The sequence below is a fragment of the Pseudonaja textilis genome, chromosome 1 (genome assembly GCF_049901715.1).
Source record: "Pseudonaja textilis isolate UNSWEBS1 chromosome 1, rPseTex1.2, whole genome shotgun sequence".
In the NCBI taxonomy this organism is placed as follows: domain Eukaryota; kingdom Metazoa; phylum Chordata; class Lepidosauria; order Squamata; family Elapidae; genus Pseudonaja; species Pseudonaja textilis.
The window spans coordinates 36514348-36531533 of NC_141990.1; the positions used below are offsets into that span (position 1 = coordinate 36514348).

The following is a 17186-nucleotide window of genomic DNA, read 5'->3' on the forward strand; positions in this document are numbered from 1 at the left end:
CCACTTCACTTAAAGTAAGACATTGGCGGCAAGTTGATGTTGAGAAGCTGGTTTATACAACTTAAGTTTTCATAAAATGTACATGTACCAAGTAATTGGACTGCATGTTAAAGCAAATTATAACTGGCTTTCCATGTTGCTCAACAGCTGAGCATTCTCCTTTCGTGTGAATGTTGCAGTGTTGATCACCAATATCTCAATTTATAAGGATCTCAAAGGAAAGGGACTAGAAAAGCGTATGGCTTAAGAACATGGGCAATGCCACTACGTTACTAAAAACGTTTAAATGACCATCATTGCCTTTAAACATGTATTTATATCTCATCTTTCCTTCAGAAATTTGAAGTGCTGAATATAGATCTTAGTCCACCCATTTTAATTAACTTAGCAGAAAACTTGTACAGTAGGATAAGCTAAGTGTAAATCACCAGCCCAAAAATCACTTTGCAAGGTGGATGACTGGGTTGATTTGAACTTATTTCCCAGTTCTAAATCAATGCTCTAATTATTGCTAAATGCTTCATGTGTACATGCATACTGTAATCTGAAGCAGCCAGCTGAGTTAACCATGTCAACAAATGTAATAAAACTCTGAAGGCTTCCAGTATTAATCTAACTTTCTGAGGTCTCATCATTTTATTCTCATGACAATCCTGTGTTCCTCAACATGAGAAACAAAATCAGCAGCACAAAACATTGAGTTTAGTATTTGTAATGAAATTTCAGAATATTGCAGGAAAAACTGAAGTGAACCCTTGAATGACAATTGAAACCATGAAGAAATCACGAGATGTTTTTCCAGCACCTGTCCCCTCCAAACTGTCTTTTATATTATTGAAACAAGTTTTAGAGGGAAACACATTTCCTATATACATGAAATTAGAATCGTAACTTTTTATGTCTGCATGCAAGTGAAGAGTGGCTTTTTAGTAACTGCAAGAACAGAACAAATGACAGCAAAAAGTGAAGTGTCAAAAAGCACGCAACCAAGAATTACTTCCCGTATGGGTGTCATCACACAGTAGCTAATACTAGTATGCAAAACTTGTAAACTCCAGTCCACTTACCCCACCCCAAATTTTTTTGGTAAGGGTTTCTTTTTTGTTTTTGTCCCTCTGAGTGATTGTTGACTCCCGGCAACTGCCTTGAAAAGCCCCTGCCATTTTCTGGACAAGATTTCAAAATTGGTTTGCCATTGCCTGTTTCTTTTGGGAGAGAGAATGACTGGCCCAAGGTCACCCATGTGCCCCCCCCCGCCCCAAGGACTTCACAGCCTCCTGGTTACTAGCCTAGAACCTTAATCACCACATCAAATGGTGTTCCCTTTCTATGGAAAATGTAAAATATAAGTTTTGCTGTATTATCCAAAAGGCAAAGAAAGCCATTACTCCAAAGTGTTATAAAACAAAGTTTATTTTGAAATATTTTATCATAATGAATTGCATCTCTTTGGTAAAAATAAACTCCATCAACATTTTAATTAATAGAGGTTAGCATACAAAAACATTTTTAAATCAGGTCAACTACTAAACGGGGCTCAAGGGATTTCAGGTTAGAAAGGGGTTATCTACTGGCAGAGTTAGTCTCAGTCAATCCAAGAAGTTGCAGGGGCAGGTGATGGAGAAAAACAGCTAATGTAGGTTTTAAAAAAAAGAATTTTGCTTACTTTGATCTGAAAGCATTCTTACAATTTCCATTTTTAATAAATAGTTACAGTGAATTGGCAATTGTAAATGGTCTATCACTACAAAATGGCAATGTAATACTTTTAAATTATACCCTTTAAATCTGAAAAAAATACACTTCTAAAAACAAATCTTTTCTTGGCACTGGCAGTTAAACTGTGAAGAATGTGCTTTTTCAAATAAATGGCAGGTACAAGTTTTTAAAAAATACTCTATTCCTCTTTTTCAATAAATATTTTGACTACCCCATCATTAGCATTGCAGGGTGTGCTTTGCTTTACTGTCGTATTTGCTTTAGCCAAATAAAGAAGCTGCAAACTGTTCCAATTCAAAGTTGGGCTTTTCTAAGGAAGGTTGCCTGCACTTCTCACAGAAGCTATAATTTAGCTCCAGTATATGAAAGATTTGCACAATACTGGCATCAGCTTATACCTTAAGAACAGGTGGGTCTCCCGCAGGAAGCTCTGCATGCTAATTTTTAAGAGTTGAAGAGGATCAGATAATATTCCATTATCATCTCTTTTTTCCCTGAAGCTAAACTAATTTTCTGAAAGGAATTTACTTTAAAAAAAAATTAAAGGTAAGATTATACTTTGCATCTAAAACAAAGCATGTCCATGTGTGCTTCTCCTGACTATGATGTATACAATCACTGGCCAGGGGCCACGATCTGCACACACTTCCTCACAGGTAGCAGACAACAATATAGAATGCATCAATGCTGCCTGACCAAGAACAACTGATTCCATATGTTAATAGGGCGCAGACTGGCTGGGCTAGAGATGTTCTCTGTGCAGCAAATACATGTCACACATATCAGTTCCACGCTATTAATCATTGCAACCATCCTTAGCCTTTTTTTTCCCCTCCCAAGAGATATAGCAATGCTGACAAGGACTACTACAAGTTTGTAGGACCAGCACAGCTAATCTAGCACATCCTGAGATGCATGCAATGGTGCTAAATCATCCTATTTCCCTTTCTTCTGAAATTTATAAAGCCATTCATATATCTGTAGTCATTCCAAATACCCAACATAGGTTCTTTTAGAAGCTAATGCATCAGGAAGGATTCTAGCCTACTAGTTTTCTACGTGCAAGAATTATTCTTTCATGAAACCAAACTTAAGAGTAGATAACTCTACTACTGTTCTGAATTGAACATCCACAGAGAGTGCGGATACATGCTCCATCCATATCACAGCTACTTCACAATAATAGATCTCTAACTTGCTGATCAGAACCCTGGCCATTCCCATTTGTTCTGGGCTGACCCTAGAGTGCACACATTTTACTGAATGGAGAGAGGTGCATGATTGCAATAAAGGCATTCCCATTTACTAATCTAATATACTAGCACCATCTGGATGTGTTTTAGACCTGAGAGTCACCATCCAGGTCTTGTGAACGGCAGGCAAGCACGTGCAGCTCAACTTACACAAGTGGCAGACAGTGCATGCAGTGCGATCCCCGTCCCCCCCACCAGCCAGGCCCCCAAAGCTGCAAAGGCTAGGGACCACTATTTTAGATATACCAGAGCTACTTAATCCTAAGCAAAGAAAATGAGGACTTCCTTGCAAAGATATGAAAATACTTATTTCTCTTTGAAAATTAGAACAGTAAGTTCAGTGTAAATTTTGGCTATAGGAAGACACACATATTTTGTGAATACGGCTAGTAAAGGCAAAAGAATAATAATGCAGCTTTTCCCCATATCCACAAGAACTTGGATATGGCAGTTCCCTTCTTCATGGAATTTCCACAATGAATTTAGAGATGAAGCAAATCTAATGTATTACAACATGTTGTTCTACCCATTCTAGAGAAAGTACGTATGTAAAATCCCTGCTTGGGATCTCTTCAAAATGGGAGGTGGGGCAAGATATCATATTTTTGCAACTCAGAAAGCACCATGCATATAGTAAACAAGCATATAAGGAGGAAAAATCTAAACCTCTCTCCAATATGCTATTTGCTAGCTGCACATATATTACTTCCCATTTATAGGCAGAAATTATACAATCAGAGGATTTCCCAAAGTCATGCTATGTAAGGTAACTAAGATTGCAAGCATCTACAATCGTAGCTCTTTAAATCTGGGCTTTCTGAAGCATCTGTTCTCACCAAATGCTTTTATTGCTCTGCCTTTGGACTTGAAGACCAACAGGGAAAGTGCTACCAATGTTAATAATCACTATACATTTTATATCATAGAGGTGACAATAGACTTTTTCGTAATGGGAGGACATGAAAAACAATTGTGTACACATCAACTTTTGTCTGGAGAAAAGAGACTGAAAACAGACTTTTAACAGGTCAAATGTAAGACGACAAACCTGAGCAAAGGAGCTCTTAGGGAAAGTAGCCTCAAGAATGAAAATCTGGCCAATGTGTATTGAGAACTGAACTCAACTCTTCTCAACTTTCAAGAGATAAGACCCAAAGAAACACATTTCTTTATAACCATATTACCTGCATTGCTATGGAAACAAATTTCACATCACGCAAGTTATTAAACACACATTTTGGACAAATGTTAAATGGGACATCTCTGCACAACATACAGGACTTAAAATGTGCCTCGGCAATTAATATACAGGCTTGCTTATAAATTTGTGAATGGTGACTTTATATTAAATCCCCATGCTTAGGTGCTCTGGATCATGTATATAGTACAATATTCTTCACTTATCCACGTTACCACAAAAACCCCATTTCATAGGAAGGATATATGACTAGAACCATTCAAAAGGTCAGATGAGAATTTTGCTTTCTATGAATTGACCTAAAAGTCTTCAATTCCCATGATTTCTAAGGTGAGATTTTTGTGAATCAATTCTACCCAGTAACGACCTAATTACTAAGCAATTATACAGTATTTCACTTTCTATTTATTGACTGCTTCTTTTATTTAACTTAGGTACCTTTTGGCAGAAAATATCATACTTCTCAAGCAGTTATTTAAGACTCTTCTCAAAGAGTCTTAAATAACCTCGACTTAGCATGTTTGCAGGGCATTCTAGACTTCCACATGCTCTCTTACAAAAGTAAAACCTAATAACACTGTGAGTTATATTTTGTAGCAGTCATACAATGGAAGACCCTATTCAAAGAGGGGCAAATATTATTTGACAGCAAATAAAAACAATATATTGAAAGCAACTTTTAATCCATAGGTCTTTTTCCAATTCTCAATCGCTATGCTGTGGTGGAACTCGCATTATTGATTAATGAAATTAGAAAACAGGAAGTTATACAAAATCTATCAGAGTTGGAAGTAGACCCCTACATAACTCCTTCCTTAGCAAAACCTAATCAGCAGGTTATTTCAAAAGCGATTCTGGCAAGCAGGCAGTTTTTCACCAATCCATGAGAATTTCTGGATTGAAGAGCTGAAGCAGGCAATATACAGAATGAGCACCATTTGTGTTTAAACTTGACATCAAAGAAAGTTGTCTACAAACAGGTGAGCGTGCAAACATCCATGCATTAGATTTTTGTTTCTGTCTATAAAATAACAATGTGATTACAAGGTTGACTCACTTATAGGTTGCTATCATTTTAACAAAAAATTTATTCTGAAATACTAAAAACTACATAATTTCTTACAAACTTAAGGCCTACACCAGGAGAATCTCTGCTGATATTATTCTAATAGCACTGTCCTGGGTGTGCTGGGACTGCAAATCTCAAAATTTCCATTGTTCATGGGAATTCTGTGACTTGCAGTTACACTACAGCTGGATGTTGCCAAATTAAGGGAAGCTGTAACAGTAGCAGCATTCAACAAAGTAGGGCTGTGCAGTGCTTTGCATTCTAAGGCAAAAAAGCACATTGCAGCATATGGGGTATGAACACTACACCTCTCTGCTTTTTTTTCCTAGCTCAAAATACCTGTCAGTTGCTGGGAAATCTCAGGAAATGATAAGTGTGATTTAAGGGATTGTAGATAGGTGCTAAGTTATTTTCCCCATAAGCTCTAAAGGACCATTTTGCCTTTGAATCTAAAACTCTACACAAGCCTGCAAGAAACCTCAAGGGGGGAATCGCTCCTCTTAATTCTGGAGCTCTTATAATCAGTCCAGTTAGGATCACTGGAACCTGGCTAAGGCATTGAACTCCTACAGAACACTGGACAAAAATTACAGTGAGAGTTTTCAGCAGATATAAAGAGACAGTATGCAAGAACAGGCAGTGAAGTTAAGTCCCAGACATTTACACCTTTGACACTTTTATCAAAGCAGCTCTATGTCATCAGTAGAAATGTAATGTACAACTCACAAGAATGCAAAATGCAGAGATAACAGGCAGGTTTGCTTAAAGGGCCACTAATGGACTCTCTTCCCTTTCATTCTCACAGCATAAAAAATGTGCGGATGAAATGCCATTTGTCAAGCTGCTTTCCAAACAAGTTATGCTTTGATCATTATGCAACATTCAAGACATTCACAGAACACAACAGCCCCAGCCTGTAGCATGCAAACATTTTTTTTTGCAAGTGACCACTGAAAAGTAATGGAATTGCATTAATGGATTGCAGCCAAAGACGGTTGTGCCAGCTTGGAGCGTCCTGTTTTTCTGAGTTAAGCTCATTGTTTTCAGTGCTGTTTGTTCCAACCAGGAACGCCTGCCGCATGACTCCAAACCCATCAATGTGGCTGATGGTAACAAAAAAAAAAGATGATACAGTTTGGCCCTGTACTTCAGACTAACTGTCCCACAGGCAAATAACTGCCCCCATTCCAACTGTGTATTAGCATCCAATCAACACAGCAGCGTTAGTAGCCCTATGTCCTCTCTTATGGCCTCCAGAATTGAGAAGATGCACAACTGTTTCTGAATAAATGCCCAGGAGAGACAGAAGTCCACAATTTTAGACAGCTGGGATACACAAATAAATGACATCTGGATTCACTCTTCCAGAATTTGAATTCCCCAATACAGTGCACAGAAACAGGTAATTCTCATGTTACATGGTCCAGGCATTGTAAATATTATGTTCTGTGCAACTGTCACGCTGCATCTGGACTTATCTCAGAATTCAACATGGGAGATTATATTATTGCTGAAATAATAGATATAAAACAAACAAAATCCCTCCCATCTCCAAGAAAAATGGAGGCTGTCAGGAGTGGACAGTATCTATCTCGAAGCTTCCTCTGTTGTTTTTAGGAATGCTGAGTTAAACAAAGCAAAACTGCAAACTGCAGGGTAGGCTAGGAAGTAGTCGGTTAGAGAGCTGCCACTGAAAGCCCTTGTTCTCACTCAGGTGATACACAGCTGAACTATACTGCTGCAAAAAAAGAAGAAGAATCATCTCTCATGATCATCCCATGATAATTTTTAAACGCTTTACTCATAAAGAATCGGGGAGAAGATTAGTCTACAATTGTTCAGCCAACAATGACTTTTCAATGCACTTATTTCTGTTGCATATGGAATATAATTCCATTATGGTCTGTGAGGTGATGTGCTAGAGCCCCCAAGACAACTCTTAGCTTATGAAGAACTAGTCAAGTATCAGCGACCTTAACCTAAACAAAATTGAAGTTCTCTGTGCAATGGTCATTTGCAATTGAGCAATCACTCTTTTTGCACATAATTTAGATATCAAGACAGAAAGAAGGGCCTTGGATTTGCAAACAGATGTATATACCATTGATCCAATATATAATAATTACAATTAACACAAACACAAGGGAAAGAACCAGCTCCTTCCCTTGTGTTAAAAAAAGAAGAAAATTCTAATTACCCATTCAAGATCCCACTCTCAAAAATAGGAAGATTCACCTGTTGTATCTCTTCCCTACCCATCAATTTTATAATTGCAAACACCAGTCAACCTGCAACTGATTATCGTGGCAGTTTTATACCATTCATGTAATTACAGACTCTTGGCTTGTAAGTTGAGGAAATCAGTTAACAATGGAAGCTAGAGCTAAAGGCTATAAAAACATGTCTACTGTCTTGCTTTGCATTCTATATTGCTAAAAAAAATGGAGACACTGTGGACCCCATAAGCAATAAGAAATGGGGACATTATCTGCTTAGTTGCCCAATTTCAGATGGACCTCTATACTTTTAGGACTACCAGATTCAAGCACCAACTGGGAATTAGGCATATAGATGTATTGTTTGCTTAATTTTTATCCCCTCATTCTGAGGGCTAAGAATCATATAATTTACACCTCTTTTGCATAAATGAAATATATTTCATTCACTCAGTATCTGACCTTCAGAACTAGAAAGACAGAGATCTTTTCCTTAGTGTGATCAAATTCTTTGCACCTAGCCTCTTATTCAAAGGTACAACATACACAAATCTGGTAGGCCTAAAAACTGAAGAGGCATATTGGAAAACGGCAAGCAATTCTCTTCTCCACAATATACACATTTTTAAAAAGAATCCTTTGTGAATAGGTCAATTGATTCCTCCAATTTTCTGTTTTCACCCTAAATGCCACACCTTTAGCACAAAATGACCCAGACGATGATATCCATGTGAATCAAACATTCCAATGATAATAATATTCCATTTCTTTACAATTATTGAAACTTCCTCATCCATTTCACACAATTTCCATTGGCCCTTCAATGCACAAATTAATTGCTCTTATCATTAAAAATAAAAACAAAATTTTATAAATGGCAAAATTATAATCTGCAAAAATTAAGAACAAACAAAAAGTCCTTTTATGGCTTTGATCTCCCTTGCAAAGGGTAAAAGGAGGAATATTGCCAGCCTAAAAAATAAAACATGTATATAGATATTGATAGATAGATAGATAGATCAATTATCTTCACACTGTGTTATCATTTTTTTTCCTTCTCTTCTGGGTATGGCTCTTAGCAGTACTTATTAGTGAGCCAAGACAAGTGCTGATCCCAGCAAGATGAAGAAGAGACCCAGCCGCCTCTTTGAGTTCGTCATCAATTTCTTGGCAGAGTTCCTCCAGGACCTTCTGATGAGGCTGGGCCTCATCTGTGATACTGACACATGGCTGTGAGGTATAACCACTGTCTGCCAGAGAGTCATCGTCATCTTCATTGTCATCTGTGTCCACTTCACTCTGAAATCCTTCACTGCCGTCACTCCCTGTCCGGGTGGCCTCTGAGACAAATTTGTATACATCATCGACAGAGGACAGGGAAGACATGCTAGAGAGCGATGAACAACGCTGTGCAGCCACACTGCTGGCGCTGTAATTGTGGTCCTCCTTGGGGTCAATGTTAGGGACTGCTGGATCACTCTCTTCTTGGGTGTGGTTATGGAATGTGCTACCATATTTCCTTTTCTTGGAGAGCTTGAGGGATGGTGGCTTTTCACCTGAGAAAAAAACAAAAAATCTTCTGAAAATTCAAGGGAGACAATGGGTCCGACAAACATGTTTCCATGTTTAAACCATCAGGTGTCAGGATTCCAGCAGTTACTCCAATTAAATCATGAGTCTCGGACCAAACTTCCAAAACTTCAAAAGATTTATTGGGAGTTAACATATCTGGCACTGCCTGGGTGTAGCCGACTCTGAGACACATAATTCATTGTCACTCTTGACCCTGGTTTCCCCCCACCCCCTGGGTGTATCATAATTCATATTATCCAATGCGACACATCCATAGCCAAGAGTCATCAATCATGTTCTCCAGTTAGATTTTTGCATGGCAGAAACTTCAGTCACCTAGTTACTATCTCTAAAAAATTATGTATAGAATGTACTTTCAATTTCCAAACTGCCATACTGCTTTTTCAAACCCCTTTCCCTCCTCCCTTTTTGTTGGCAACTCTAAAACAACCATAGAAATATTTTAGGAGTTGACATCAGGAAGGGATTCAATTAAAACCCAGCTAAATAATAGGAATGAGATCCTTTATTGCCCTGTGTTTATTTCTTAGCTGAAATTTTAGATCATTCATTTCTGGAATAGTTTTCATTATGTAAATCAACAATGTATTATTTCAGGGTGTTGGACTTCTACTTCCCCAGGCAGTGTGTATAATAGTTCTGCCACCTGAAAAATTATGGAAATTGAAGTTCAGTTTATGGACAACCTCAGGTAGGGGAATATGTCGCTATGTCATTTGATTGATCTCCCTCTCTCCTTCATCACACACAACCTTTTCTTTCCCTCTTTCATTTTCTGCTCCTCTTTTTCTGGTTTCCAGGGGCACTGACTGAATCTTGTACTATCCCAATTCCCTCAACCCCTTCCTCAGTGTTCAATGAATTTTCACAAGTTCCATTACCATTTTGTTCGAAAATTGAACCTAACCATGGTATTAATAATGCTACTCAGTCTGGAAGCAAGTCACTTACTGGATATGCATGTAATCTTTAAGAACAGAGCCAGTGGATCTAACTAACAAAGGGCTGGGCAACCATCTTTCTCTCTCTAGCAACATCTTATCAGGGACAATATTTGGATGGTAATGTGCTGATGGAGACCAAAGCTTTAACTGTAATTGTAACAAGGATCTTAATCCCTTCCTCTTGAAATTTTACACGCATACACACACATCACTCCTCCAATCAATAGATTGCATGGAAATAAAACTTTATAGGCAGTGTGAACGAATCTCCTGCAGATATTCTGAAATATAGGTAATCATCAACTTACAACCATAACTAGACACTGGAATTTCTGTTGTTAAATCATTGCAGTCATAAGTCAAGTTGGACCTAACTTTATGACAATTTTTATGGGGGTCATTAAGCAAATCCAGCTTCACCAATGGGTGTTTATTGCTAGAAATTGGCAAAAAGTTGCAAATCATGGCCATAGGAAAATGCAACCATTTGTAAATGCAAGAGCCGGTGGCCAAGCTCCTGAACTGCATTCACATGATCATAGGGTGGTGTAACAGTCAAAAGTGTAAGTATAGATAGACTCACTTTTTTTTTCCAAGGCCCCTGTAACTTTGAACCATTGTTAAGCAAATGGTAAGTTGCGGGTTACCTGTAAAACTGAAGAGTGCATGAAATTGTGCCATAGGTGACATGTTGCTGGCATCTAATCCAGCATCCCGATTCCCAGAAAGCAACCAGATCCTTGGGGAAACTGACAATAAGAGCAATAAGCTATCTATGCCAATACTGCCTTCAACTGAGGACCTACCACCTCCACAAGGATGCTGTTAACAGAACAGTTCTCCATGAATGTTTCTAACATCCCCTCTGAAATTATCAAAGGTAATGGACTTTGCATACCTTGTGGCTCCTAATTCCATAAAGCAATAAAGCTATGTGAGAAGGGCTTTCCGTTTCCAGAAATCTCCTGCCTATTACTTTCAGTGGATGATCCTGAGTTCTGGGTTATGAAAAAAGAAAAGGAGGGGGAAGAAAACACTTCTTCTGCTACCAGGAAAAAATAGTAACATCAAAGCTGTAACTGGTATAAAAAAAAGATGCTTTAAATCTTTCTCCATGCCTGTGTTCAGAAAATTCTACATGACTTCCATCCAGTTTCCTTTAAACAATCCTAGAATTGTTTTAGTTGCCCTTTTTCAAATAATTTTGGTTGTTTTCAAGGTCAGGATCACTCACTCATGAGTGAAAGTACTAGAGCTCTAAGTAAACTGAGAAATTGAAAAAAACATAACAAGGTGTTTTTGGAATAAAACTTCTGTGTAGCTGCCAAGAAAGCTTCATGGATATGTCTATATTAGAAGTCAAAGAAAACTTGAGGGAGACTTTATATCTTTTAACAACTTTGGGAATTTGGCTAAGCAATCAGATTTCCATTATTTATTTCAGTAGAAAAACAATTAAGTTTTTTTTTAAGTTTGTAAATGAACATCTTTCTATCAAACCGTCAATTGCTTAAGCTCTTAATTTTAAAAACGTATAGTTAAAATAAATTTACAAAAACAATATTCCTTGAAAAGAAAACAGATTTATCGTACTTACAATCTAAAATGTCTTGTTCAATGGAAGTATTCAAGAGCATCATGGCAGTAGCAGCATCGATATCTGAATCTGAAAATCAGAAAAAGAAAAAAAGCTCCCCATGTCAATTAACCTCAATTAAGTTTGATCTGGAAAGTATTATTATCATAGAATAACCAGTCAGAATTCATTCCTAGAAATTTGGATCGGAAACAATTGTCTAGAGATCAAGACTTTTAAAGCTTTGATTCTGAATATTTATCAGAAAATGATTAGTATAACCAAAACCTCATCAATTAATCTACTGTCAAATGAAAAACTCGTATATAGAACTTTTAAAATGGCAGATCTGGTTTCTTTTCTCATTTTTTTTCACTGCAAAGGCTGATTTCATATCAAGGTGAGGCAGTTTCCATCTGTTGATAGTTTTTTTTAACTGCTACCAGACTTCTTCTCATGGCAAGATGTTATTCTCATGCAGCGATCTGAGGCAACACAAACTAGCCATACTTCCAAACCCAGGTAGTTCAAATAATACATTGAAACTTCAAACCACATTGGCAAACCACACTAAAACTTCAAACAAAAGTTTCCAATCTTAGTACTCTTAGTTTTCCCATTTAGTATCTGTACAAATGCTGTGAACCAAGTCTTGCTTTGCAACTATGAACAAGTTTTGAGTTCAAATTCTTCCTTCTCCTCATGTGATCAAATTCCCATTATATCAATAAAGTGCAGTTCTAGACAGGTTTATAGAATGTGTTTCCTATCTGCTTATCATGAAGAGCTGACCAATTCAGACTTTTTAACAAAGGATAGGTAAAGGAGCAACAGGAAAAAATACTTACCTTTGATAGATCGTCCCTGACATTGTTTCCGAACTGAGGTTAAATAGCAAGGAGATGATGAACCACTGGAAAGAGAGGGGGAAAAAAATCTCAAAATTCAGAATCTATGCAATGGAAGACAAAATTAACATGAGCCAATTGTATTTTCAGCTATTATAATTTCAATACACATAATTAAATGTATGTAACAAACTCCAGGAACTTCCAAATGGATTCTCAAATGAACCATACCAAATTGATTTCTAAACCAACAATTAGAGATAGATGCCATGATCACATGACCATGGGAGTGCTGCAATGGTCGTAAGTGTGAAAAACAGTTATAATTAACTTTTTCCAGTACTGTTCTAATTTCAAACAGTTACTAAATGAACTGTTGTAAATCGAGAATTATCTGTTCATCAAGACCAGGGCTGTCAAACCTGCAGCCTACGGGCCGGATACACCATCACGCGCTGGCCACACCCACACCCAGTTTAGCAAAGGAGGAAAAAGTCATGATACGTCACATGATGATGCTGTGACAAAGCGAGTTTGACACCCCTGATCAAGACTATTTTGGGAAGAAGGGTCCAGGAACAGTTTGTCCTTCCTGCAGTGGTGTAATTATTTCAGATCAGTCTGTACTTCAAGATGCTTGTATAATTTTCAAAGGCTTTCTAATCTATAAAGCATACTTACAGCTAATCAACACAGAAGCTCTTGGTTTGGTATTAATTTACTTGTATAGTTAAAAATAAAACCCTATTTCACCAGAAACACTGTGATATCACTAAGAAACTTGGGCCTACATCTTCAAGTTATTACATGCTAATTTATGTTGGCATCAGCTCCTGAAGACCAAGAATGGAGTATACCTGCACTATAATATTATATAGTCCCTAGAGCAGACCTGGACATTTTAGGGTCCATGGGCCATATGCGGCCCTTTGGCTGTCCCTTTCTGGCCCACATAATGTCAGTGGGAAATTAGAAATCAAATGTAAGTGTATGCCACATATGTAATACAGCTGCATTGCTTTTACTTTGAAGACGACTGCTTTTTGGGGGGGGTTCAATTTAAGTATACGTGTGTGTGCCTACGCATCATCTCAGCCTTCCACCCTTCCCAACAGTCCTAGTTTCTCATGTGGCCTCTTGGAAAAGTTAATTGCCTCCTCCTGCTTTTGAGCAATGAGGAAGCAAGTCAAGTGATGTTAAAAGTTTAAAACTCTCCAGCTTTAGCCCTTATGTACTTCGTTCATTTTAATAGCATCGTTTTACAACATTTCAAATATCTACTCCAGAATTTAATGGCCAGTGGACAATTATCACTGAGACATCTTTTGTAGATAGCCCATGTTATGGACATCTTTCCCTAAATCTCTTCTTTTTAACCTTTTAGCCTCAGGCAATTTCCTAAATGTATTAACACAGGAGTTTGTTTCTTTGCTTATGGATCACTTTGCTTATGGATAACAAGCATCCATTGGTAAGTAGGACCAAAATCAAAACAAAGTGAGGTAACCTGATTTTCTTCCAGCCTTCTTTCATTCTAGCACTTCCCAAAGGCTGGCACTATCTTTGGAAAATTAGGGCAGGGTTCATCTGGGCCCCTCAAGTCTACACTAACCAGGCTAACTCACTGCTCACTCCAGGAATTCGATTCTGAGTGGCTCCAAGGTTGACTCAGCCTTCCGTCCTTCTGAAATCAGTAAAATTGTTAGGGGCAATAAGCTGACTCTGTAAACCGCTTAGAGAGAGCTGTAAAGCACTATGAAGCAGTATGTAAGTCTAAGTCTACTGCTATTCTTTTAATGGACTTATAAGTCTTTCAAATTGCCTTCTGCAAGTTTTTCTAAACTGCTTTTTAAATTACTCATTTCACTTCCTAATTGGCCCAATTTTTATATCAGCTTATTTTTTTATCTATTGCTTTCATATATTTTACCATTCTGAGTCTGTTACTATATTTCAATGTTCTTGCAGCCACCTTAAAAATTACACTCACAGCAAAATAAAAGTATCAATTGTATTAATTTTTTAAACAACATTCTATATTTAAAGGCTCAGGGACCTATTTTTGAGGCTAGATATGACACAAAACGAAGAATGCGAGGCACGGCAAACTAATACTGTAACAAACATGCACTTTTGGTGATAGCCAAGTTGGAAAGTAGAAAAAAACTCTAAATAATATAAAGCGATATACCAGAGATTTTATTTCTGTGCCTCCCTGAATGTACAATGCTCCTAAGAACAGAAAACAAAATTCATTCATCTTTTTTGTCCGGTTATTACATGAATATAAGTCTGAATTTCAAATTCACATACCTGTGCTTCAAAAATAATAATAATAATCATCTCATCCTTACAACTTCTTCAGAAATGTCATCATTTTTAGAATTTTTTTCTTTAAAAGGCCTTATGCAATTGTGTCAATTTTTAAACTGTATTTAAAAAACATTTCATTCAGTTGTAATTTCATGTGAAATATGAGCTTTTCTCTCCCAGGTTATCGCCACACTATAAGTCATCATGGCTTTGAGAGGAGCTGCAAAGCTTCTTTGGGATTGTCGGTGCCTGGTACATCTCAGGGGTAGTTGGGGCAGAGTCCAAGGAGCAAAAGTAGCTCTGTCCTCTTTTCCACAAGGCCATCTGTGGTCTGTCAGGCTCATACGCTACACTGGAATTTGGGCCATGCCTCAAATCTCATTCCTTATATTACCTGTTCAAAAATGAACTATGTAATGCAAAAGTTCTATGAAACATTATTTTTCTACATACTTATACTCCTAAACAAGAAGCTCCATTACCTGGTTTATACAGAGTCCTTTACATCTCTCAGATATCACAAACAATTAAATTCCTTTTTTTTTTATCCCAGTAACAAAATTCCAATAACTACAAGAGGCTGGCTATTGAGATGAAAATATAAAATTGCCTTGTTCAGTGCTGGTCTCCTGTATTCTGTGACTGAGGCATGCTGATTTGGAGGAGGGAAGCACACTCAGTGCATTTGGGAACAGGGAATGCATTTCTGCCTACAAAATATGGGATCTGCCATTGAATATGAGCTGTTCTCCAATTTTCAAAAAGAAAAAAAATAAGGATATAGAAAAACAGCTTTCCATCACAGTCTGGTCAAAATAAAAACTGTCCCATCTTCTCTTTAGTTATATTATCTGGAAAATCTTTTCCTCCAAGGTTGTGTTGCTTGGAAAAAGAAATCCTACCTTAGTGGTGATGCTGGTGGGGTATAAAATGCAAATGTGGAGGGAAATGGTTGCTTCTTCAGAGCCTGTACAAGGTTTGGTTTGTATTCTGGATCAACACACCACAATGAACCTTTTCCGTTCACCTAGGAAACAACTATGCATTAGAACTGATTACAGGCAGTTTCAATAGGAACATCAGATATAATAGTGCGTTACACTCCACAGGTGCTTGTATAAAATGTATCACTATTTTTATGTTTAAAGGCCTTAAGATGAATATGAACACAGCTGGAGGCACACTTCTCTGAATAAGCATGTTCAACGGATCATGACTGCAATCCCACCACTTTGGCACTGTATTCATCACTGGTAACAGCAGCTGAAGACCTCAAGAGAGAATTGCCATCCCTACGGTCCTGTGCCTCTCCAGAAGATTGACTGACCTCAGGAACATGATAGGAAAAGAAGGGGCTTGCAACTTTCCTCACAAGTGCTTTTCTTTTCCTCATGGCAGCACTGGGGTCATATTTATGGACATATACACAGTTAAAACCTTTTCAATCTAATGTTTACCCACTTGGAAAGTTTGGATATTTTTTTGCCACTACCAAACTTCAAGGAAAAAAACAGCCTTATCTTCTTTAAAAAAATGGTTATCGTACGTGCCAAGCTTCTTCTACCTGTAACTATATTTTCATAAGACATGAAAAATGTAGCATTATTTATGTATCAGATTTACGTCCTGCTTTTCCTTCTGGAGATTAATATAACATATTGTCAGCCCCATCAGGCAGACCAGACCAGGAATTCAACTCCACATGAAGGCTAAAATTGATTTTATTTAGATTGGCTATAGTAATGAAATTTTGACAGTTTGTCCCCTTCCTCCATCTTCAGTGAATTAGGCAGATTTCTGTCTGAGTTACTTCCAAACTAATTGTATCTCTTTGTTCTGGACTTTATCCCCCTTTGCCTTGGCAATACTTTCTGCAAGGCCATCTGCCTTACTCTCTTACCAAGGTTTAGCAATTTGCTTTTCCATACTTGATATTTGAAAAATGTCAAATTACTTGTATTGATTTATTGAAGTAAATAGTTCCTCTAAAATTTCCTTCTTTCTTTTCATAAAAAAGACCAACTAAGACCATTTATTTAAAAAAACCCAAACTTCATATTTAAAAAATTGCTGTGATAACAAAGTTTGAAAGCTACTTTTGTTTTCTTAGACCCACCATTCACAATTTTTACTCAAACTATGAGAAATACATTTAATAAAGGAAAGGAAAATTCTGTAGCTAATTGCTCAGTGTCCCTTTTTTTCTTAAGCAATTACTTTTCTACCTCCAATGTTTATAATTAACCTATATAATGTTAGACCTCTTTGATGTTTACTATTATGATGATCAAAATGGAATAAAAATATAACTTTTTTTTAATAAAAATGAGCATTTTGTTTACACACTTTGTAATGCAGAGTTTGAAATTCAACCTTCCTTCAAGTTAAGGAGTTGTCCAAATTTCTTGGATTAGAAGTACTTCTTGACTTATGACTGCAATGAAACCCAGAATTTCT

At 37.2% G+C, this 17186-nt stretch overlaps 1 protein-coding gene across 3 annotated transcripts in view; it reads right to left on the bottom strand.

Annotated features, from left to right (window-relative positions):
* Positions 1-1395: 1395 nt before the first annotated feature.
* The window catches only part of FOXN2 (forkhead box N2), a 50187-nt gene continuing 34396 nt past the window's right edge, over positions 1396-17186 (bottom strand). For all 3 annotated transcript variants that reach the window (XM_026696001.2, XM_087931051.1, XM_087931046.1), the window contains exons 3-6: positions 15632-15756; positions 12417-12481; positions 11590-11658; positions 1396-9011 (exon numbers count right to left, since the gene is read on the bottom strand). In XM_026696001.2, coding sequence (XP_026551786.1) covers positions 8485-9011; positions 11590-11658; positions 12417-12481; positions 15632-15756 — 786 coding nt within the window. In that variant the 3' untranslated portion in view covers positions 1396-8484. The remainder of the gene's footprint in view (positions 9012-11589; positions 11659-12416; positions 12482-15631; positions 15757-17186) is intronic.